The 22363-nt window shown below is 52.9% G+C and overlaps 2 protein-coding genes and 1 pseudogene across 17 annotated transcripts; 2 read left to right on the forward strand and 1 right to left on the reverse strand.

The window, feature by feature from the left end:
* The first annotated feature begins 634 nt into the window (after positions 1-634).
* Positions 635-11202, forward strand: FDPS (farnesyl diphosphate synthase). 2 transcript variants are annotated; one of them, XM_059055162.2, is made up of 10 exons: positions 635-759; positions 1908-2070; positions 3917-4057; positions 8462-8542; positions 8692-8814; positions 9181-9269; positions 9363-9435; positions 10134-10211; positions 10314-10448; positions 10944-11202. In XM_059055162.2, exons 2-10 carry the CDS (start codon positions 1930-1932, stop codon positions 11142-11144), a joined length of 1062 nt encoding a protein of 353 aa, XP_058911145.1. In that variant the 5' UTR covers positions 635-759; positions 1908-1929; the 3' UTR covers positions 11145-11202. The 2 variants fall into 2 exon arrangements, with proteins under 2 accessions (XP_058911145.1, XP_058911139.1); XM_059055156.2 differs by having other exon boundaries at positions 735-1831.
* On the reverse strand, positions 11146-12053 carry LOC131758352 (putative uncharacterized protein RUSC1-AS1; annotated as a pseudogene).
* Positions 11408-20835, forward strand: RUSC1 (RUN and SH3 domain containing 1). 15 transcript variants are annotated; one of them, XM_067037712.1, is made up of 11 exons: positions 11446-11554; positions 12255-13706; positions 13984-14394; positions 15440-15538; positions 15708-15784; positions 15909-16083; positions 16160-16265; positions 16459-16505; positions 17189-17738; positions 18467-18595; positions 19984-20835. In XM_067037712.1, exons 2-11 carry the CDS (start codon positions 12341-12343, stop codon positions 20126-20128), a joined length of 3105 nt encoding a protein of 1034 aa, XP_066893813.1. In that variant the 5' UTR covers positions 11446-11554; positions 12255-12340; the 3' UTR covers positions 20129-20835. The 15 variants fall into 15 exon arrangements, with proteins under 15 accessions (XP_066893832.1, XP_066893843.1, XP_066893857.1 ...); XM_067037703.1 differs by having other exon boundaries at positions 20108-20835; XM_067037731.1 differs by lacking the exon at positions 13984-14394 and having other exon boundaries at positions 11408-11554; positions 15708-15790; positions 20108-20835.
* The last annotated feature ends 1528 nt before the right edge of the window (positions 20836-22363 follow it).

Genomic DNA, 22363 nt, shown 5'->3' on the forward strand with positions numbered 1-22363 from the left:
CATCGGCAGGCGGACTCTCAACCACTGCGCCACAAGGGAAGCCCTCATGGTTTTAACTTTTATATTTACCCATGATGGGTGGGTAAGCAGTGTTTGTGTGTGTGTGTAAGGGTAAAGTTTCTAGTTCCTGCTGAGTCTTATCTTTCTTGAGCACTTAAAGCACTTTATATACTTTATATCACAGTGTTATCCTCATGTAACACATGAGGGAAGATAGTCTCAAGGAAGTCAACTGAGGCTCAGAGAAGTTAAATGATTTGCCTGTTAGACAACCTGTAAGTGACCAAGCTGGTCCGGCTGGGTTTTTAGTAATGTGCCACTCAACTGCACAGGAAGATAATGAAAATTTAAGTACGTAGTAAAGGTGACACCTCGGAGCTAGGGTGCAGGGAATTCCCATACGGTTTCTCTTTCACCTCGGCTGCCTCCATCCTCACCCCACCCTTCGCCCACTCCAGCTCCTCCTAACTTCTGGCCCTGAGCGCAGCCCTTCCATTGGCTTTTGGTTACAGGACCTCATGCTCATACGAGGGGAAGCAGCCAATCAGTGTGGCTCGTCTCCGCCCAGCCAGCCAGCGCTAGATCGCGTGGTCCTTGTCCCTCCTATGGCATGTCGGGAATTGTAGTCTAATGAAGCATTTCTGCCTAGAGTGAAAGGAGATCGAGAACTACTAGTCCCAGGGAGCTGAGCGCCGAGCGGTCCGGCTTTTAGGAGTACCCAGCCAACAATCTGGAGCAGCAACTGGCGTCCAGGAACAGGTGAGAGAGGTCGAGGGCTGGCAGGGGTTAGAAACTCGGCCTTACCTCTGTAGCGATACTTTAAGGCACAGGAGGTCCAGTCTGTTGTGTTAGAGTTCCCCCGTTTTGGGGGTTGGTGGGCCCGACTGACACTGTGGATGTGCAGAAACTCCTGAACTCTGCCATGTACTTTCCTGGAACCCCACAGGATAACCGCACCCTGCTTTGCTCTTCTGCTGTGAACCCTCCCCACCTACCCACCCAGTGTTGCTCCGAGGCTGTCTGCGCAGTCCCAGTTCTGTGAGGCTCAGGACGCCCAGTCCCAGAGCCCCAGGCTACATGTCCATAGCACCCAGGGGTTCCGCTTTCACTTATCTTCTTGAGGCATCTCAGAGCCTGCGCTCCCCTCTCCCCGCCTACCAGGGGAGACCTGTGTTCTAGATTTGGCGCTGACACTCCCCAGGTATATTCCTATCTCCTAGAGCCTCAGTTTGACCTCCATAAAATAGGGTGATTTAAGGGTCCTCCCAGCCCCCAGTCCTGAGGTCCTTTACTCTGGGCTCTTCTATCATGTGCTCCAGAACTTGGGGGAAGAAGCCAAGAGTGTAGCAATTCCAGAGGCTCCCTGGAGGAGGCGTTGACGGTTTCCCAACAGGATAAAGTTAGGTGGCATTAAGTTCTAGTCGTCTTATTTTAAGTGTGATCAGTTGAGTCTTGGTCACCCAGCCATACTTTTTGTTCCCTGCGTTTCTTTCTGTAAATGCCCTCAAGCTCAGCCCAGAAGAGAGTGGGGCATTCTGGGTATGGAGGTAAAAGGTTGGAGGGTGACCCGGGGAGCTGACAACGTGCATCTGCCTTTGGTGCTTGCTCCTGCAGGGAGTGCTCGATGCCCCCTCCCTATGCCACCCCCCATGCTGCCCCTGTCCCGCTGGCTGAGATCTGTGGGGGTCTTCTTGCTGCCAGCCCCCTGCTGGGTGCCCCGGGAGAGGTGGCTGGGTTCCCTACGGCGGCCCTCCCTGGTGTATGGGTGCCCAGTCCTGGGGGCCTGGCACAGTGCCCGCTGCTGGTGCCAAGCGTGGACAGAGGAGCCTCGGTGAGTTTGGCGGGGTGAGGGGCCTTGGGGAGGGGAGCAGCTGATTAGATTTCTGACTTGTCCTCCCTCTTGTCAGAGCATTTTACTCCTCCCTCAGAATGAATGGAGACCAGAAATTGGATGTTTATGCCCAAGAAAGGCAGGATTTCATCCAGCACTTCTCCCAGATTGTCAAGGTGCTGACTGAGGAGGACATTGCACACCCAGAGACAGGAGATGCTGTTGCCCGACTCAAGGAGGTGAGGGGTTTACGACTTGAGAGAGTGAACCTTTGCACTCTCTGTGCATGTGTGGGATCCAGCTCTGGCTTTTGACAGGTATGGGAGCAGGCTTTTATCTGAGTGACTCTGGGTCCACTCTGGAGGGGGTGGGGCCTGGGCAGGTATATTTTAGTCAGCTGATCAATCCTGCCCTGTGGTTCTGCTGAGCCAGCCAGACTGCTTTGTATGGGGGTGGAGGGCCTTGAACCTGGTAAGTCTTTAGTTTTGTTGAGAAAGAGAATTAGGTGTCCAGAAATCATAAGGTGCTACCTTGGCAGGGACCTGGGAGGAAGCAGTCTGAAGTGGGCCTGAGTGAAGCTAGTGTATCATCAGAAACCCCTGCTCTAGAACAGGAGCTACTGCTGGGATACTTAAGTTGCCTAATTCTTTTATTCTTTTGGAGTATCTAGTAATTCTTTTTGTAAATGCTGTCTCATTTGTCTGAGGGGAACTAAGGAAAAGGAAGTCTGCCTACACTGGGATGGAGATTAAAAGGGACGTCTTCCCAGTGAATTAGATCTGGTTGACAGCAGGGCAGCAAAAGGCAGAGTGAGAAGGCTCAGCAGGAGGGGATGCCATTGGAGGAGTGAGGGGCGGGTTCCCCAACCTCAGTCCCCTCCAACTTGTCCTCTGGCCAACCTTGTGGGTAGGGGGCTTGCCTTTAATAAAGTGAAAGAGGCTTTTCATTTGCAGATAGGTTGAACTGTGGGTTGGAGGAGGTGGCTGAGAAAAGAGGAATGCGCTGTGAAGGGGAAGTTTGGAGAACTGGGGACAGGGTGAAGGAGAGAGGTGAGCACACCAGCCATTCCCATAGTGAAACCGCTAGGTGGTGTTTCTGGGGGCTCTGAGGAGCTCCAGTTCTTTATGTCTCAGTGCAGAAAGAATTCAGCAAGAGGCAAAGTGATAGAAAAGAAGTGATTTATTAGAATAGAACGCTTGTGAGGCTTACAAGACGGTGGGTTGAGAGGGTGCCGCACCCCAAGAACTTTGTGGGCTACAGTTTTATAATCAAAGGAAGAGTGGGGAGGAGGACAAGACCACCTTCTTCCTCATTCTTGAGTAGATGTCCCTCTTTGATCATCACCTCCTCCTCTGGGTTGGGCAGGGGAGTTTTCTTGTCCCTACATGTTTAAGCCAGGACTGTTGTGGCACTATGGAACAATTATTTAAGGCCTCAGTACAATGAGGGTCTTTTACACTGAAATGTCGCCTTTCCATAAATTGTTTTTTGTGTGTGCAGAGAGCATGTTCTAAGGGTCATTAACTTACTGAACTCACTGGGCAGCATGTGGGTCTCATGCCACCATTATTTTATTGTTTTGGGGCATATCTTATGCTCTGTTGCATTGTTTTGTTGCTAAGCAGGCCTGCTTGGTTTTGTGGTTAGGCGAACATGCTTTCTTCAGTGATCATTAATTTACAGGGGTCTCCCATACTTTTTTTCTTTACTTACAGTCCCCTAGTGGGATTAACTATTTAATCACCTACTTTGTCCTTTTAGTCTGTCCCTATCAGTAGCACGTACAGGGTTTTCACCCAGTTCAAGCCCTGTGCTGGGTTTGGGAGCAGATTTTAATCTCCAGTATGGAGCCTTTAAGTGTACCGAAGAAGACAATGCAGAGAGAGCCTGGGGACTGGAGAACTTCTAGCTGTGCTCCAGGATTTGGGAAGAAGCCAAGAGAATAGTAATTCCAGAGGCTGCCTGAAGGAGGGGTCGGGGTTGAGGAGGATAAAGTTAGGTCTCGTGGTTGGAAGTGGGAAAGGGCAATGAGAACTCTCAGAATAGCTGCTCTGTAGACCCTGATGCCTTGTCCCTTGCTCCCAGGTCCTGGAGTACAATGCCATTGGAGGCAAGTACCATCGGGGTTTGACAGTGCTGGTAGCGTTCCGGGAGCTGGTGGAGCCCGGGAAGCAGGATGCTGATAGTCTCCGGCGGGCCCTGACCGTGGGCTGGTGTGTAGAACTGGTAAGAGGGAGGGGGAAGGGCAGGAGAAGATGAGGTTTACTAGAGTGGGGGTACCCTGGGTAGGATGGGGTGGCGCAAGGAGGGATGGGCCTGAAACTTGGTTTCTTGGTCATTTGTGTTTCTGCGCCTCTAGTGTGCTGCAGCCAGACTTAGTGAATTACTCCAAGGGTTAACAAATGTGGGGAAACTCTTGCCAGTAGGTACATATTTCACCTGTAGACTTGCTGTGGGCCAGGGCCTTGGAACTGGCTATAAAGTTGTCAACTCTTTCCTCTGAGCAAAGGACAGCCGCAGAAGTAAGATAATTCTTCTACAAGGTTATTCTGTGGCAAAGATTGAAAACTGGAAGCCCATTGGTAGTTTTTTGAAAATATTTTAAAATTAAGTTCCCTAAATCTAACAAAGAAGAGATTTCACATAAAACACCAGATTTCTAGCATTATTCGGAAAATTGCTAGATCTGGGTCCAGAGTCCCATGTAGCAACAGTTGGCTGAAGTTGAATTGAGGCCACTTTCCCAAGACAGGACATGTGTGGGTCTGTCTTTTTCTTGCTCCAATCCCCACATCATCCTGTCTCCAAGCTCACTTTGCTCTTGAAGGTGTATGGTTTGCTGGCCTGGCCTAAAGTCTTCATTAGCGACAGGAGGGCCAGGTTCTGGGGGCGGCGGTGCCAGGCCCTGAGGAGGGGGCCAGTGAGCCCAGGAGGGAAGACACTCAGGCCTTGGTGAATGACGGGTGATTCTGGCCTGCGGAGAGGAGCAGCTGGCCCGAGGGAGGATGTGACGAGATGAGTGGGCCACACCGCATTCTCGGTATGAGCAGATCTGGTGGAGCTGTCTGTCCTGCAGGTGTTGGAAATTCCAATCTGGAGCCTGTAAGAGAGATGGGGCTGGAGAATAGGGATTTGCCTCCAAGGAGGTAGAAGTGCGATGGCCTCACTGTGGACGGGGCCCCTGGTGAAGGGCCCTTGGTGCCCTTCTAGGGATTGGGAGGGGCCGAGGATCCCGTAAACACAGAGGGTGGGCAAGGAGGGAAGGGCGGGAGGAGAGGGGCGGAGCTGTGGGGTGGAGGGAGGTGAGAGTGCAAAGGGCCAATAGCTCACCTGGTAGAATCGGTTGCTGTTAACCTCAGCTGCACTGGGTGCACCTGGGGGTGTTTTTCTCTTTTTCTTTTGGCCGTGCCATGCGGCTTGCAGGATCTTAGTTCCCTGACCACAGATTGACCCTTGGGCCCTGGCAGTGAAAGCCCCGAGTCCTAACCACTGGACGACCAGGGAACTCCCATGTTTTCTTTTTTTAAAAAATTAATTAATGAATTAACTTTTGGCCGCATTGGGTCTTCCTTGCTGCGTGTGGGCTTTCTCTAGTTGCGGCGAGCAGGGGTTGCTCTTCGTTATGGTGCGGGGGCTTCTCATTGCGATGGCTTCTCTTGTTGCACAGCACAGGCTCTAGGTGCGAGGGCTTCAGTAGTTGTGGCACGTGGGGTCATGGCCTCACGTAGTTGTGGCTCACAGGCTCTAGAGCGCAGGCTCAGTAGTTGTGGCGCACGGGTTTAGTTCCTCCGTGGCATGTGGGATCTTCCTGGACCAGAGCTCAAACCTGCGTGCGCTGCATTGGTAGGCGGATTCTTAACCACTTTGCCACCAGGGAAGTCCCCCCCGTGTTTTCTTTTCTTTTTTTTTTTTTTTTTTTTTTGCCGTACATGGGCCTCTCACTGTTGTGGCGTCTCCTATTGCGGAGCACAGGCTCCGGACGCGCAGGCTCAGCGGCCATGACTCACGGACCCAGCCGCTCCACGGCATGTGGGATCTTTCCAGACCGGGGCACGAACCCGTGTCCCCTGCATCGGCAGGCAGATTCTCAACCACTGCGCCACCAGGGAAGCCCTCCCCCCGTGTTTTCTTAAACGCAGCTGTACTGCTGTCACTTCCCCAAGATTCCATTTGAGCTGTCCACCATTGTTTTGGATGATTTTTGTTATAATTTCTGCTTCTATCTTCCTTTCACTTCTACCTCATCTCCTTCAACCTCTTATTTTTCTATTTCAGCATTTACTTCCTAAAAATGAGGACATTTGTCTATGTAACCATAATACTGTTACCACATCTTTGTCTGGGCTGCTACAACAAAATACCACAGGCTGGGTAACTTATAAACAACAGAAGTTTATATCTCACAGCTCTGAAGGCTGGGAGGTCCAAGATCAAGGCACCAGCATGGTCGGCTGAAGGCTTTCTTTCTGGTTCATAGCCAGCATCTCCTTGCTATGTCCTCAGGTGGAAGGGGCAAGGGAGCTCTGTGGGGTCTCTTTCATAATGGCACTAATCCCTTTCACGAGGCTTCCACGCTCATGACCTAAGCACCTCCCAAAGGGTCCACCTTCTAATACCATCATCTTTGAAGGTTAGGATTTTAACATATGAATTTTGGTGGGGGACACATCAGATCATAGCAACATCCAAGATATTTAACATTGGTACTAAAATATGATCTAATGTATATTCCATATTTAAATACTTGTAATTCCACCCCAATTGTCCACTGTAGGTTTTTTTTTTTAACATCCAGGATCCAAGCAGGAGTAATGTATTGCATTTGGTAGTTTTTCTCCAATCTTTAGAATACTTCCTCTATCACAAATGACTTTTTTAAAAGTCCAGGCCAATTATTTGGTAGAGTATCTCACAATCCAGTCTGATTAATATCATGAGGAAATAATCAGGGTAAACATTTTGGTAAGGATGCTACATAGGTAATGTGGTATATTTCCCGTTCTTCCCACTGTAGCATATACCTGGGAAGATGACTAAAAAAACTCAACCCAGTACTGTGGTACCATACCTATAGATTTAAAGTTCTCCTAACAAATAGAAAGTGCAGTTGGGGGGCAGAGAAGATTGAGGGAGGCCACAGAATGAACGCCCTTTGGAGACAATCTTGGTTGAGTGGTGCTGGTTGAAACCAGATGGCCCTTGTAATCACTCAGGGGAGGCAGCGGACCTGTGGCTTCAGGGGAACAATGCCACACCAAATAAACACATTGTAAATAAAATGTGTGCCCCCAATGTGGAAAACCCAGGTCCCACCCCAGGGCGAAGTCAGAGGTCAAGGTGCAGATGGATGCATCCTTCCCCAGGGACTTCGCCTGGAACAAGAGCAGCAATCGCCATAACCCTTTCTGCACTGTCCACACATGAGCTGGTGGGTGGTGTTGGGCTCTTCCTCTGAGCAGTGCAGATCCACTAGAGCACATACAGGAATCAGGGTGGGGTGAAGGTTTAAAAATGATATCTTCAGGGAATTCCTGGTGGTCCAGTGGTTAGGACTCGGTGCTTTCATTGCTGAGGGCCCGGGTTCAGTCCCTGGTCAGGGAACTAAGATCCTGCAGGCCACGTGGTGCAGCCAAAAACACCAGAAAAAAACAAAAACCATGTCTTCAAAAGCTGTTTGAAGGAGCAGGAATGTGTAGCCTGACTGCAAGAAGTATCCTGGGGGACGTTACAGTGCTTCATTCTCTCATTTATTTCTTAGACAAACATTTATGACACACCCATTCTGGGACCATGCTGTGCTGGGCTCTGGGAATGCCAGGGGGACAAACACTTTGCCCTGCTTCCAAGGAGTTCCCAGTCCTGTGGGGAACCAGCACGTTTGGGTACCTTCAAGTGGGCTGACACTCAGAAGAGTAAGCCCTTTGATGATGTTTAAGACCCATGGGTGAAAATTACCAGAAGTCAGACTTCAGTTCCATCCTATTAGACCTGCGCTCCCAAATGAGCTCCCTGAGGTGGGGTCTTGTTCCTGGTCACTGGAGTAGGTAAGCAGAGTGCCCGGGGAGGACACAGGAACAGCCTTTTTTGTTCCAGAAGTCATGTAAAGTCAAATTGCATGAAGAAATCTTACTTGAAGCATTCACTGAAGTTTTTGGCAAGAGAGTACAGTATATGAAGATGTTTCATCATCTTCCTGATACCAGGGATTGTCTAGGGCTGCTTGTCTGGAGAATGTCAGAGATCTGTTGTGTCTCTTACTTTGAAAACAGGGAGTTTTTGTCCCTTTTTTTTTTTTTTTGTCCCTTTTTATAGTTGGGAAGCCTGAGCCAAAAAAGTCATGTAACTTTCCAAAGTCCCACAGCACAGATGAAAAGTCCTTGGTGGACTTCCCTGCTGGTTCAGTGGTTAAGACTCCATGCTCCCAGTGCAGGGGCATGGGTTCAGTCCCTGGTTGGCGAACTAAGATACCACATGCCACATAGTGTGGCAAAAAAAAAAAAAAGTCCTCGGCCTCCTCATCCTGACCTTCCTTACCAGCTCAGTGATTCTCAAAAGCAGCAGCTCTGTTGCTGGTAGAAGGAACAGTAATAAGGAGCCCTGGGGCTCTTATTCCACTTTTTGTTCTCCTAGCTCCAAGCCTTCTTCGTGGTGTCAGACGACATCATGGATTCATCCCTCACCCGACGGGGCCAGATCTGCTGGTATCAGAAGGTAAAATGGGCGGGAGGGTAGCGGTGGGCATATGGGAACAGGCCGCAGGGAGATGGTCGCGTGGAGCCTATGGAGGTGTTCAGAGTTACAGGTTCATGGTATGAGTCTAGGCCAAAGACTGATTGCTTGTTTTTCTGTGTCCTTGACAGCCAGGCATAGGTTTGGATGCAATCAATGATGCTTTCCTTCTGGAAGCATGTGTCTACCGCCTGCTGAAGTTCTACTGCCGGGAGCAGCCCTATTATATGAACCTGATTGAGCTCTTCCTGCAGGTGTGTTGCAGACCAGGGCTTAGTGCCCAGAGGCTGCCCACAGTAGCCTTGGCCTCTGTAGGACATTCTCGTCTAGCTTGTTTCGGGACACAGGAGATACCTCGGTTTGCCTGGATGGGGAAATAATTGAGGAAGGGAATTGGGGAGGGTGGTGGTGGCGAGAGGGGCTTTTGTGTCTCTGTGACTGAGGAGTGGTAAGGGGCTGTGTGTGTGACTGGATGGGCCTTGAGTCTTGGGCCCCTCTCTCCCTCCTGCTGTCTTTCTGACTGCCCAGGTGTCAACTGGTATGGGATGTAGGGCCCAAGATTTCAGCGTTCTCCACCCCTGGAGAAAGCCCAGGTCATGGGCCATTTTCCTTTTCCTTAGAGTTCTTATCAGACTGAGATCGGACAGACCCTGGACCTCATCACGGCCCCCCAGGGCAATGTAGATCTTGGCAGATTCACTGAAAAGAGGTGAGGGACAATGGGAACCATATCTGGACAGTGAGGGAGGGCTGGGGTGGGGGCATTATCCTTCTGAAGAGTTTATCTTCTCCCCCTACTCAGGTACAAATCTATTGTCAAGTATAAGACAGCTTTCTACTCCTTTTACCTTCCTGTAGCTGCTGCTATGTATATGGTGAGTGAGCCTCCCCACCCTCGCTGCCCTGCTCATGTGGGCTTTTGGATAGGAGGCCGCAGGGCAGACAACTTTGGACAGTCTGGTGCCCCCATTGAATGGCTGTGTGATCTTGAGCAAGTTACTTAATCTCTCTGAGTCGGTTTCCTCAGCTGTAAGATGAGGATAAAAATCCCCACCCATGGGACTATTGTAAAAATTAACTGAGTGGTTAATATGAATGTGGATGTCCCATCAAGGGGGAACAGTAAATCCTCCACCTGAGTACGGATCGGAGTGGGGAGGATATAATTCAGGCTGAGAGGGAGGAGACTGGATTCGGAGGCGGTCAGTGGGATTAACTGTCTATGCTGACCTTCCCCAAGTTTCCTTTTCATCGTGAAAGAATTTGGAAATGGCAAGAAGATTAGGAAGAAGGATCAGAGTGACTCAGGGACTGAGCCTTGTGAGAGAAGAGATAGTCTGAGGGCCTCCAGAATGGACTCACCTCTGGTATGACTCACAGGAAGACCTAGCTAAAATAAGTGGGATAGGGGCTGGACCATCAGTCAGGACTTCCTAGATCAGGGAAGCCAGGGATGTCTGAAAGAAGAGAGAAGATTTGGGGGCTGCACTGGGGCAAGACCTAGTGGAATGAAGCGGCCAGGAAGATGAAGGCATCCCTGGTGTATGGCTTGTTAATCCCCTTTTCACTGTAGGCGGGCATTGATGGGGAGAAGGAGCATGCCAATGCCAAGAAGATCCTGCTGGAGATGGGAGAGTTCTTCCAGATTCAGGTAGGAAGGCATGAGGCACTGGCAGAGAAAAAGCTCCAACTTTCCTCCTTCCCTGCCTTGGAGCCTCTTCATTCCTCCTTTTCTGCACCCGCCCCCACCCAGGATGATTACCTTGATCTCTTTGGGGATCCCGGTGTGACGGGCAAGATCGGCACTGACATCCAGGACAACAAGTGCAGCTGGCTGGTGGTCCAGTGTCTGCAACGGGCCTCTCCGGAACAGCGCCAGATCCTGCAGGTGCCTGAGAAGGCTGTGGATCCCTGAGCTGCTGAAAAAGGGGATAGAGCAGTGGTTCTTCAGTGGGGGTGATTTTGCCCCCCCAGAGGACGTTTGGCAGTGTCAGGAGACATTTTTTTGTTGTCATAACTTGGTGTGTGTGCGCATGTGTCACAGGTATCTGTAGTGGGTAGAGGCCAGAGATGCTGCCAAACATCTTACAATGCATACAGTAGCTTTCCATACAAAGTATTATCCAGCCCAAAATGTCAATTGTGCCAAGGGTTGAGAAACCCTGGGCTAGAGGAAACTGAGGCCTGAGCCACTATCTGAGCATTTGGGATGGGGAGGGGGAGGTTCAAGATCTTAGATACTAAGAGACACTTTAAACTGGAGGCAGGAATGGAGTGAATGGCATTGGAGATGTTCTGGAATATCTGGATGGGGGCAGGAGAGGGGACCTGGAGGTGCTGGGGGGAGATTAATAAGCCCATTTTCCTGCCTCCAATCCTTCAGGAGAACTATGGGCAGAAGGAGGCTGAGAAGGTGGCCCGGGTAAAGGCTCTATACGAGGAGATGAATCTTCGGGCTGTGTTCACGCAGTACGAGGAACACAGTTACAGCCGCATTATGGGTCTCATTGAACAGTATGCTGCGCCCATGCCCCCAGCCATCTTCCTGGGGCTAGCAAACAAGATCTACAAGCGGAAAAAGTAACCTAGAGACTGTGAAGGTGGAGAGGGGAGGCTCTCAATAAATTGTTGTCTAACCTGTGGTTCTTCTGTTCCTGCTTGTACCAGCCAGGGGCGCAGCTCTGTCCAGAATGGGCAGCGTGGGGGGCAGTTTCATGGAAGCGAGGACCTTGGGCCTTGGCTTCAGGACCCCCTTGGGACTGAAAGCTTAGGACGCATCGAAAGCCATTGAGCCGGGCCTGGGTGGGTGACACAGGCGAGACGTCAAGCGCTGGGGGCTGGGTTTGGGTCACGCCCCGCCCATGCGTGAAGGGGCGCGGCTGCGCAGCACTGGCGGCGGGTTGTCCCAGCTCCCCTCCCCTCCAGTCTGTGCGGGCCGGGCGGGGACCTGAGCTGCGAAGGAGCAGACGCTGGAGCGGTTGCAGGAGGACCCTGGTGAGGATGGCTCGTCCTGTGGGTGTGGATGGACGGATTGGGGCACGCGGGGTGGGGCAAGAGAGGTTAGCGGTAAAAAATGAATAGAGAAGGGGTGGGGTGGTAGCTGGATGATAGAGACAAGTGCGGAGAGAATGGATAGACGCGCTGGTTTTCGGAGCAGGGTGAACGTGCACCGTGGCTGGAGGCCGGAGCTCGGGGTCTGTGCTGGCTGGCCTGCCAGGAGGAGTTGACATGACGGCTGCTCCGTTCTTTCCCCCACGCCCGCCCCTTTCCTGCATCAACCAGCCAGACAAGCCTCTCCACCACCCAATTTCAGAGCATCTGGGCGGGGCGTCCCTTGACCCCTTCCCCTGGGAGTGAGGGGCAGGCTGGGGAGCGGGGCCAGATTGCAGCAGAGGGGACCCGGAGTCCATTCTGGGCCCCATTCTTCTACAAGCCCCCGCACCTCCAAGGAGATCGAGAGCGCAGCCGCATTCTTTGACCCTCCCCGCCCCATTCCCGGGGGGTTACATTCGACTCCACCTGCAAACACTGCAGCGGAAACTAATGGCCAGTCGATGTCTATTTGCATCTCATTTAAATACTGTCCAAGGCGCCTTTCCAGGCCCCCCCCCCCCCACCGAGCCGTCAGTCACCTCCATGTCCTTCCCGCGGCCCGCTCCCTCACTGGCTGGGTTTCACCATCCCTGTCTTCTAGGGCTGCATCTGCGGTTGCCAGGTAGGTGGATGTGAGAGGCCTGCTCCTCCTCATTCTCTAGAGGCCATCCCGTCGCCGCTGGCACCATGCTGTCCCCTCAGAGGGCTTTACTCTGCAACCTCAACCACATCCACCTCCAGCATGTCTCTCTGGGCCTGCACTTGTCCCGCCGTCCGGAGCTTCGGGAGGGGCCCTTGAGCACATCCCCCCCCCCAGGGGACACTGGGGGCAAGGAGAGCCGGGGCCCCTGCAGCGGGACCTTGGTGGACGCCAATTCCAACAGCCCAGCCGTTCCCTGCCGACGCTGCCAGGAGCATGGGCCAGACCTAGAAAACCGGCAGGACCCAGCACAGGACGAAGAGGGGGCTGCCTCTCCCTCGGACCCGGGTTGCTCCTCCTCTCTCAGCTCCTCCTCAGATCTTAGCCCTGATGAGTCCCCCATCTCGGTCTACTCCAGGGACCTCCCTGGCAATGAGGATATCCACCCTCAGCCCAGCATCATTCCTTTGGAGCAAGGCTCCCCACCGGCTTCTGCAGGTTCAGGTGCCTGCTCCCCAGACAGCTTTTGTTGCTCTCCTGATTCCTGCTCTGAAGCTTCCTCTCCACCTGGCCTTGGCCTGGACTCCAACTGCAATGCCCTGACCACCTGCCAGGACCTGCTTTCCCCAGGAGTAGAGGAAGAGGATGAGGCTGAGGAGCTTGACCTCCCTACCTCTGACCTCCTAGAGGCTGATGATGGGAAAATCGATGCTGGGAAAACCGAACCCAGTTGGAAAATCAACCCCATTTGGAAAATTGACAAAGAGAAAACTGAAGCTGGCTGGAAAATCACTGAGAACAATAACTCTGATTGGAAAGTCAATGGGAATACTAACTCTAGCTGGAAAACTGAACCTGGAGAATTCGACTCCGGTTGGAAGACCAATACTGGAATAACTGATACGGGCTCCAAAACAGATGCACGGAAAACTGATGGGGGATGGAGAAGTGACGTCAGCAAGGAGCCGGTGCCCCACCGGACAATCACGTCCTTCCACGAGCTGGCCCAGAAGCGCAAGCGGGGCCCAGGGCTGCCCCTCGTGCCGCAGGCCAAGAAAGACCGCAGTGACTGGCTCATCGTCTTCTCGCCAGACACCGAGCTGCCCCCCACGGGGTCGCTCGGTGGCTCCCCGGCGCCTCCCCGGGAAGTCACCACCTTCAAGGAACTCAGGTCCCGAAGCCGGGCCCCGCCCCCGCCAGTCCCGCCCCGAGACCCCCCAGCTGGCTGGGCCTTGGTCCCGCCCCAGCCCCCACCTCCACCCGTCCCTCCCCGGAGGAAGAAGAACAGACCTGGGCTGCAGCCCATAGCAGAGGGGCAGCCCGAAGAGGGCAGGGCGGGGACCCCAGCTGCTGGTGAGGAGGCCCCAGCCGCAAAGGAGCCGGAAGAGCCAGGCCCGCAGGCCGGCGTTGAGGGTAAGAGGCCACAGGAGGTAGGGAGAGGAGGGCGGGGCTTTGGCCTCGCCCACACCTCCTAAAGCTTCCAACCCGACCCCCTGTCTCCCCTCCATTCTGTGTCACCCATCCTTCCCGTCCCCTTCTACCAGGGAGCGCTGCGGGAAAGGGAAACTGGGTGGGTCCTTGGGTTACGGACTAACTGTATGCTCCCTCTTTCTCCCGCCCCTCCTTGCCTGGCTGCCCATCCCGCTGGCCTCCTTCCCCTCCGCACCTGCCCCGCCAATCCCGCCTGCAGCCGGTCCCCTCCTGCTCCCTCGGCCTCTGGTTTTCCGGTTCTCGGCTGACGGGCGCCCCCTGTTGGAGGGTGGGGGCGCGGCCGCAGTTGGGTCTCTGCTCCTGGCGCCTCTGGCCGGCTGGCCCGGCGCTGGGCTGCGGCTACTGGGGGCGCCGAGTCCCCCAGAGGAGCAGCTGCTGCCTGTCCGCCTGTCCCCGGTGGGGGCCTATTCGCCTCCGGCTAGGGGGGACTTGCCTTGCCTGGCCAGCCCTGAGCTGGCACTGCTGCTGTCCCCGCTCTTTCCCAGAAGTAGCACCTTCCCTGCCGCGGCTTCCCCACTCCGCCAGGTACCCGCCCCCCCGCTGCCACGGCCACCTCGTCCGCCGAAGGCCCCTCGCTGGACCAGGAGCCCACCGCCTCCTCCCAGGCTACGTAAGACGGACCCGGGCCAGCCCCTCGGGCCACGCCTCAGGCGGCGCTGCCCCGCCCATTCCAAAGCCCCACCCATGCTCGCCCAGACCGATTTTTCAGTTTTTTTCCGGGTTTACCCGTCTAGGTCCTGCCCTTCAACCTGGGCGGATTCTAAGTTCATTGGTACTGGGGAGTCTGGCCCTGCTGGCTACCTGTGCTGGGCGAAGGTTGCTGCTTTCCCCGCTGCGTGGCCCAGCCACTCTCCCTCGAGGCCCGGGCATAGTGGATACGGGCTTAGCAGGCTTCCCATGCGTTTAAGGGGGTCCCAGCAAGTCCATTGGTAAGGACTTTGGGTCACACCCTCTGTGGAATTCCCTGGCCAGTGCCGTTCGAGCCTGATCCCCACCTTGTTCGGGAAGGGTAGAGGGTGAAGTTCGCTGAGCTCATTGGCCGAAGGGGTTCTGGTCACTCCTTCTCCATGGGGCCAGCCCCACGTGGGCTGCAGCGGGCGCCCTCCTCCGAGATGCTGGCGCAGGACCCCGGTTTCCCCTTTCCGGCGCCTTCCAGCCTCCCAATCTTTGGGTCTCCTCTCCCCCTGTCTCTCCTCCCTTTCCCGTCTGTCTGTCTTTCCATTGGTCCAGGCTCCCCACGTGCTCCTTGGGTCCCCGCAGACCTGACAAGGGCCCGGGCAGCGGGCACAAGGCTGCCCCTCCCTTCCCTCGCCCTGTCATCTCCCGCCTTACAGGCCCCAGCCTGGCAGGCGGGAGGTGAGCGCGGCTGCCCCACGTCGGGACTTCCGGGATCGAGGAGGTGGGAGCTGGGCCGTGAGGAAGGGAAATAGGAACCGGGAAGTGGGGAGCAGGATGGCAGTGCTGAGATATGTGCAGGATTTCACTCTGGGAGCCTGGGTCGAGCTGCCCTATGCTCCACCCAGCCCTGTGCTCCCTTTCCCAAGACTTGAAGGGCAGGGATGCTGCAGACCCGCGGGAGATGACCCGTGCAGAAGCCTGGAGTCCTTGGGGTAACCCCTGGTAAGTGTCACTGCCTTCTTCTTCCCTTACCGCAGTTCGTAGTTCCTGGTCGTTCACCGGTGTCCCCGGGGACCGCCGACTGTGGATGGCAGAAGTCCAGAGTGGGACTGGCCAGCTGCAGGAGCAGAAAAAAGGTAGGACACCCTGACTTTTGACCCTTGGCTTGGGAATCAACTTCCCCTCACTTAGGCCCTCCTCTCTCAGGATCAAATTGTGTAAACCGGGCTCTCCAAGTCCCTCGGGGTTTGCCTAGGGAGAGACAGGGGGCTTTGACGCTTCTTCCCTTCCCTGGCCCCCACCCAGGTCTCCTGATAGCCGTCAGCGCTTCAGTGGATAAAATCATCTCGCACTTTGGGGCCGCCCGGAACTTAGTGCAGAAGGTGAAGGTGCCTGTGGGAAGGGCTTTGGGATTGAGGAGGTGAATGTAGCTCTGAGGCGTGGGAACAATCGGCGGGCAGAAGGCTGGAGGTATCTCTGGACCCATGCCCATTGCACTGCCTCCAGGCCCAGTTGGGGGATAGCCGTCTGAGTCCAGATGTGGGGCACCTCGTGCTGACCACCCTTTGTCCGGCCCTCCATGCCCTGGTGGCCGACGGGCTGAAGCCTTTCTGGAAAGACCTCATCACTGGGCAGCGCCGGAGCAACCCCTGGAGCGTGGTGGAGGCGTCTGTGAAGCCAGGTGAAGGGGGGAGAGTGTGGGGCTGGGCAGGCGGGGGCAGGGACTGGGCCTGGCTGACTGCGCCCTGTGCCCTCAGGCTCCAGCGCCCATTCCCTCGGAACCTTGTATGGCCAGGTCAGCCGTCTGGCCCTGCTAAGAAGCAGCCGTAGCCGCTTCCACGCCTTCATCCTGGGCCTCCTCAAGTGAGTGGCCTTCTTTCTGGCATCCCTCCCACGGCCTGGGGACGGCAGGAGTGTCAATGGGTGGGACACATGGTGGGTGCCCCATGTCCCCAGAGATGGCCTTCCCTCTTCCAATCTCATCTCCCATCCTCTACCCACAGGGGGCTGGAGTCCTCCACCTCCTTGAACTTCTGTTCCCTCCTCTCTCCCCCAGCATGAAGCAGTTGGAGCTGTGGTTTTCCAGTCTCCAGGAAGATGCAGGTCAGAGGCTCAGATGGGAGAGGATGGGGGTGCTAGGCTGAGGCCGGTGGGGGAAGGGATCTCTTCTGTTGGTTCCCCCTGGTGCCAGATCTTACTACTCTCCTGCTTAAAACTCTTTCAAGGAGTCTTACTGTCCATAGGAGGAACGACCCAAATCCTCACTGTAACCTCCAAAGTCTGGTTATCTGGCCTCTGCCTTCTTCTGCTCACTGCCTTCAGGTCTGGGGCTTTCCCTGGTCCTGTGACAGTCTTCCTTTCCTGTTCTTCCTGCCCCAGGGCCCTATTTTTACTGTCCCTCCACCTAGAATAGGGCTTCCTGCCCCTCCTGCCTCCTCATTAACTTTCATTCATCCTTTGGGTCCTTCTTCAGCGAGGCTCCACCCCCACCTCAAACTAGTCTAACTCGCCCCCATTCCCCACCTCGCCCGCCCATTTTGCTCCCATGGCCCTCAAGTCCTCCTTTTCGTTATATATTTGTCACCACACGTTCTACGTGTGTCTCCCTCTCTAGGCCGTGGTTCCACACAGGCGGGGATGTGGCAGCTCTGCACCCCTCCGTGTCCCCCTCTCTCTTTCCCAGTGCCCAGCACAGTAAGAGGCCTGGGAGGATGTTTGCTGATTGGTGGGCTGATGCTCTGGACTAGGCCCAGAGCAGGGGCTGATGTTAGCCTGATCTTCCCCAGGCCTGCTGTCCCTCCTGTACCTGCCCACGAGCTTCTTCTCCCTGGCCCGGGGCGGCTGCCCCTCCTTGTCCACGGAGCTGCTGCTCCTGCTGCAGCCGTTGTCGGTGCTCACCTTCCACCTGGACCTGCTTTTTGAGCACCACCACCACCTGCCCCTGGGCCTGCCTCAGGCCCCTGACCCCCCAGGCTCACCTCCAGCCCTGCAGCAGACTGTGCAAGCCATGCTGCACTGGGGGGGTCGGCTGGCCCAGAGCCTCCGGGGGAATTCTGGGGAGACCCCTCCAGGCCCTTCGGCCCCCTCAAGCCCTCCTACCCCAGGCAGCTGGTGGGAGCAGCTGACCCAGGCTTCCCGGGTCTACGCCTCTGGCGGCACCGATGGCTTCCTTCTTCCCCGGTGGGGATCAAGGCATCACAGGACTGCAACTGAGGTCGCACAGGAGAGGTCCCTGCCTGCAGAGGAAGCTGCACCAGGCAGAGGCGTATGGCTGGGGAGACTGTTTGGAGTGCCTGGGGGCCTCACAGAAACTGAGAGTGGAGCCCTAAAGTCCAGGTAATGGGGTCCCTGGTCCTCTCCATGACCTCTGACCTCCTCTCAGAGCCCTCAGTCACCCCAATTTGTTTTTTGTTTTTTTTTTGGCCACACCACGCAGGTTGTGGGATCTTAGTTCTTGGACCAGGGATTGAGAACCCGGGCCCCAGCAGTGAAAGCGCCAAGTCCTAACCACTGGACCGCCAGGGAATTCCCTCAGTCACCCCAATTTGAAACTCGGTAGGGATCCTTTAGGTCAGAGGTTGACAGTCTGGCTTTTCTACAGCCCTGAAGTAAAAATGGTTATATTCTTAAGTCGTTAAGCTTTAACAGTTATGTAAATACCTGCATAATATTGTCCATTTTGCCTCTTGGCCCTCAAAGCCAAGAATACTTTCTGGCCCCTTAGAAAAAAAGAAAAAATTTGCCAACTCCTGCTCTAGGTTTTGACCATTGGTAGCTGCTTAATGGCTTCAAGGTACTCTCTAGTGACCCTCTGGATCTAAGCCTGCTGGTTCCATAGGTCCCTTTGTGGTTTTGGGTGTTGTAGATGTTCATTGTCACCTCCCTAGTCACCCTAAAGGTAACTGTTCCACAACTGCCACTCTGCCGTCAGCAGTGACCAACTCCTGACCTCTTTTGAACCACAGTTGTGTCCCTCAGCCTCTTCCTCCCTCCAAAGTCCTGAGTACTTGGGTTCTTTTTATGGAGGTGGGTTGACCTCTGTGACCCTGCATCCTTTCCTCCAGGAGACCATCCAGCTGGCTGCCCCCAACAGTGAGTGTGTTGGCTCTGGTGAAGCGGGGGGCACCTCCCAAGACTCCCTCTTCTCCTAAGGAACTTGAGGTCTCGGCACCCAGCACAGCGCAGACCCACAGGTAAGAAGGGTCGGGGAGAAAGCAGTGTGCGTATTATACCTATGTGTTTTTCTGTCTTCACAGAGTGGATGGGAGGCGGTGTAAATGGCCTTGGGCTGTAGAGTCAGACAGTGCTTGGTTTGCGTTGCATCTTTGCTATTTATTATTGGTGTGACACTAATTTCTCTGCACCTTAGTTTCTTTCTCTGTAAAAAGAGGATAATTTATACTTTTGTTATGGTTTTCATGAAGACTAAACGTGATTTTATTCAATATAAAAGCATTTGGCACACAGAAGGTGCCCAGTTAGTGGTAACTTTTATTACTGTATGTGTATACGAATGCACACGTGTGTCCACTGGGGCACTGTTCTTCTCTTTAGTGGGGTCTTCTAATTTGGTATGAGGGGCTGCGTTGACTTTAGGGTCTGGCTTCGGTTCTCTCAATCCATTGAATTAGGCTTCTTAATTTTCCATTCAAGTACTTTTCAACTACTTACTACGTGCTTAGCATTATGCTGGGGAAGGGACTGCAAAGGAAAACCTGTTGGAGTCCCTGCCCACAGGGAGCTTGTATTCCAGTGGGGATACGAGTGAATAAACGAGCATTTACAGTTCTGTGTGGGAAAGACTCTAGGAAAGGAAGACTGAGTTCTTTGGAGCCATAAAGACAGGGCTTCTTCCCCAGGCCTGGGGACTCAGAGAAGGCCTAGTGATGGTGTGGGATATGCATCTGAGGAACAGGATGCAAAGGTAGAGAAGTCCAGGTGTGGTAAGTGAGGAACTATGAGTACATGATTAGTTGTGGCTGGAGTGGAGGATTCTGGCAGCAGTGTTAGGGAGGTTGATGGCTTCAGTAGGCCAGCTAAGAAACCTGTACATCACTCCAAGGCAGTGGGAGCCATTGAAGGGTCTGGTGATAATAGGCTTGCTTGTTTTAAATTTTAGACTTAAACAGCTCTCTGACTGCTGTTTGGAGAATGGAGCTGGAGAGGGTTGTCAAGATTCAGGCACACCAGTTAGATCATATGCCAGTGGTCCAGAGAAAGAGTATAGAGGCCTAAATGAGGACAATGGTAGTGGGGTTGAAGAGAAAGATAAGTGGAGTGGTGGGAGATACAAACACCAAACAGGTTTTGGTGATTGATTGGATGTAAAGGCTGAAACAGCCTGGATTTTGCCAGGAGCAACTGGGTGGAAGGTGATGCCATTTACCACTATAGCGGACACAAGGGGACTGGTTTGGAGGGTTAAGATGAGTCATTTAGTTTGCATATGTTGAATTTGAAGCACCAGAGAAGTGCAAATTGCATCAAATAAGCAGCTAAAGAGTGGATTTGGAGCTCAGGAGAGGGCTGGGGCCCCAAATAGAATCAATATGTTGATAGATGGTCCCCATGTCTCTTCCAGAGCCCAACTGATGTTTACTGAGCTGAACCAACAGGGACATACCATACAGTGGGAAGGTGAGGCTGGGGACAGCTGGGCATCCCTGCCTCACTTCAGCCCAGCATCTCCCTCTGGCTCCTCACAGGGCAGTCCGAGCTCTCTGTGACCACAATGCTGCCGGACCTGACCAGCTGAGCTTCCGGCATGGGGAAGTGCTGCGTGTCATCGCCACCGTGGATGAGGACTGGCTCCGCTGCAGGAAGGATGGAGTGGAGGGGCTGGTGCCTGTGGGGTACACCTCTCTTGTTCTCTAGGCCTAGGACCTTTTCCTTTCCTGCACCTCTCTCCCTTCTGTCACCTGGGAATGGGATGGCCTGTGAACACTCCTCCATATAAACTGATCATGCTCGAAGTACTTTCCCTGTCTACAAAATGACACTTTCCTCCCACATCCATTTCTGCTAACATGTAAAATAAACTTTCTCCTTCCCTCCCATACCCATCTATAAGGTGAAATCTGTTCTTCTTCCAAATGTATAAAAAGGCATTTCCCTCCATGCAATCTCTTTTCTCTTTCCAATCCGCAGTAGGGAATAGCTCCCTATCTGCAAAATGGAAATCTAGCCCTCCTCTATCTTTTTCATCTCTAAGTAGACTATGCCAGTACAGTATATGCCTCAGTTTCCAAGACTAGAAGGGCCTCTAGGCTTCTTCCTGTGTATGGAAACTTTCCCCACTTCACCCATCCCATGTTGCCTGTATTTATGATATACTCATGCTGTACTAGGTGCTGAAGTCTGGACACCCCTGGCGGGTGGGCCTGTGGTGTTGGTCTGCCTTCTTCCTTTGTCCCAATAAAGAGTGGGAGTTGAACGTGTCTGTCACTGTCGGTTTCAGGACATAGGCTAGGGGGGAGGGGAGGGAGGCCATGTTATGGGGGAGCCCAAGGGAGATGCTTCCTTCCTAGCCCAGGTCTAGTTCTTTCTGTTCCCTTAGGAATGGTGAAGTAGCCCCCGATTGGTGCCTGACTTGCAGGAAGTGCCTCTCTAGCCTGAGACTTGATATCTTTGGTGAGACTGATACGGTAGGAGCCTGAGGAGAAATGGGAGAGTTGGGAAGACTTAGTCCATGAAACTGTACTTATCAGACTCCTATCTGAGGTGATGGGAAGGATTAAAGGGTTTTAAGAAGGGACACATTTTTTTCTATTTAATATCACCATTCTGTGGTGCTATAATTTTAGGAAGGAAGCATAATAACTTGACATCTATTACTTTGTTAGGAGTTAATGAGTTTCAGGCTTTTGAAATGAGAATAGCTAAATGCTCTAGAGCTTGGAGGATGGGGCTGGAAATCACTATAAATGATTGCCTAGAGGAGAATCACTAAAAGGTTAGAATAGAAATCTGTAATTATAACCAGGCAACAGGAAAGTTAGGGAGAAGCTGAGAACTATGAGGTGAAACAGAGGAAAGAAATTTTAAGTTTTCCTTCATCTTTGGGAACTTGGTTAAAAGCACAATGGGCTGGTGTTAGGAGAAAGGACTTGAGGAAATAGAAATCTTAGATCCGAAGCTTTGGAAATAGAGGCAGGGTTGGTTAGAATCGGATGTCTCATACTTTTGCCTTTTTCTAAGATTTAATGCTCCCCATTCCTGGCCAATTTATGTTATTCATCTGGTCCTTGCTTTAATTTTGCTTTTTGTGTTTGGCGGCCCTCTCAGTTTTGGACCTCAGTTTGCATTTCAGGTGTTTTCTAGGGTGATGTTTTTCAAACTGGATTCTGAGAGCCTCTGGGAATAAATTATATTCTTAAGAGCAGGAATCCTCAGGTTTATGATGCTTCTTCAATTGCACATTACTCCTGCAAAAGAAGTTTTAGTTTTATAAAGTTTTAATTTATAAAAGAATAGATATAAAAGATGACTTTGGGACCAATATTTCTTAAAGTGAGATCTACAGAGTAATCTTTTGGGGGGGCATGATTCTAAAGTTTCAGAAATCCTTTACTGATATAGAGCTTTCATTTCCTGTGATTCAACTTGCCCTCTCCTTTTCCTGACTCCTATCCCTATGTGCCTGGTTTTATAGTGGGTAATCCTCAAAAGTGGGAGGAGTCCTAGAAAAATACTGTCAGAGCATCAGTGAGATATGGTGATATTGGCAGTTGGAGCCTAATGGTTCTCAGGTAACAGAACAGGGGACCTCCTTGCAGGACATCTTGAGATATGACAAACATAGATATGAAATTAGTTTTCTACTACTATCATTACATATTATCTAGAATAGAACAGCTGTAAGTAGGTATTAAAGGGATATTAAAGGTTAAAAAATTAAAGATTAAAAAAACTACTAATGTATTGTTTTTGCAGCCCTGAATAGACTGTGTAATAATGGGACG

Source organism: Kogia breviceps, chromosome 1 (genome assembly GCF_026419965.1).
Source record: "Kogia breviceps isolate mKogBre1 chromosome 1, mKogBre1 haplotype 1, whole genome shotgun sequence".
In the NCBI taxonomy this organism is placed as follows: domain Eukaryota; kingdom Metazoa; phylum Chordata; class Mammalia; order Artiodactyla; family Physeteridae; genus Kogia; species Kogia breviceps.

Coding starts and splice junctions, on each gene's coding strand:
- RUSC1 (XM_067037699.1), top strand. CDS start 12,341: ATGCTGTCCCCTCAGAGGGCTTTACTCTGCAACCTCAACCACATCCAC. Junction 14,395..15,439: donor ACCGCCTCCTCCCAGGCTAC/GTAAGACGGACC, acceptor CCCTTACCGCAG/TTCGTAGTTCCTGGTCGTTC. Junction 17,739..18,466: donor AGTGGAGCCCTAAAGTCCAG/GTAATGGGGTCC, acceptor CCTTTCCTCCAG/GAGACCATCCAGCTGGCTGC.
- FDPS (XM_059055156.2), top strand. CDS start 1,542: ATGGAGGTAAAAGGTTGGAGGGTGACCCGGGGAGCTGACAACGTGCAT. Junction 8,815..9,180: donor TGATTGAGCTCTTCCTGCAG/GTGTGTTGCAGA, acceptor CCTTTTCCTTAG/AGTTCTTATCAGACTGAGAT. Junction 10,212..10,313: donor GAGAGTTCTTCCAGATTCAG/GTAGGAAGGCAT, acceptor GCCCCCACCCAG/GATGATTACCTTGATCTCTT.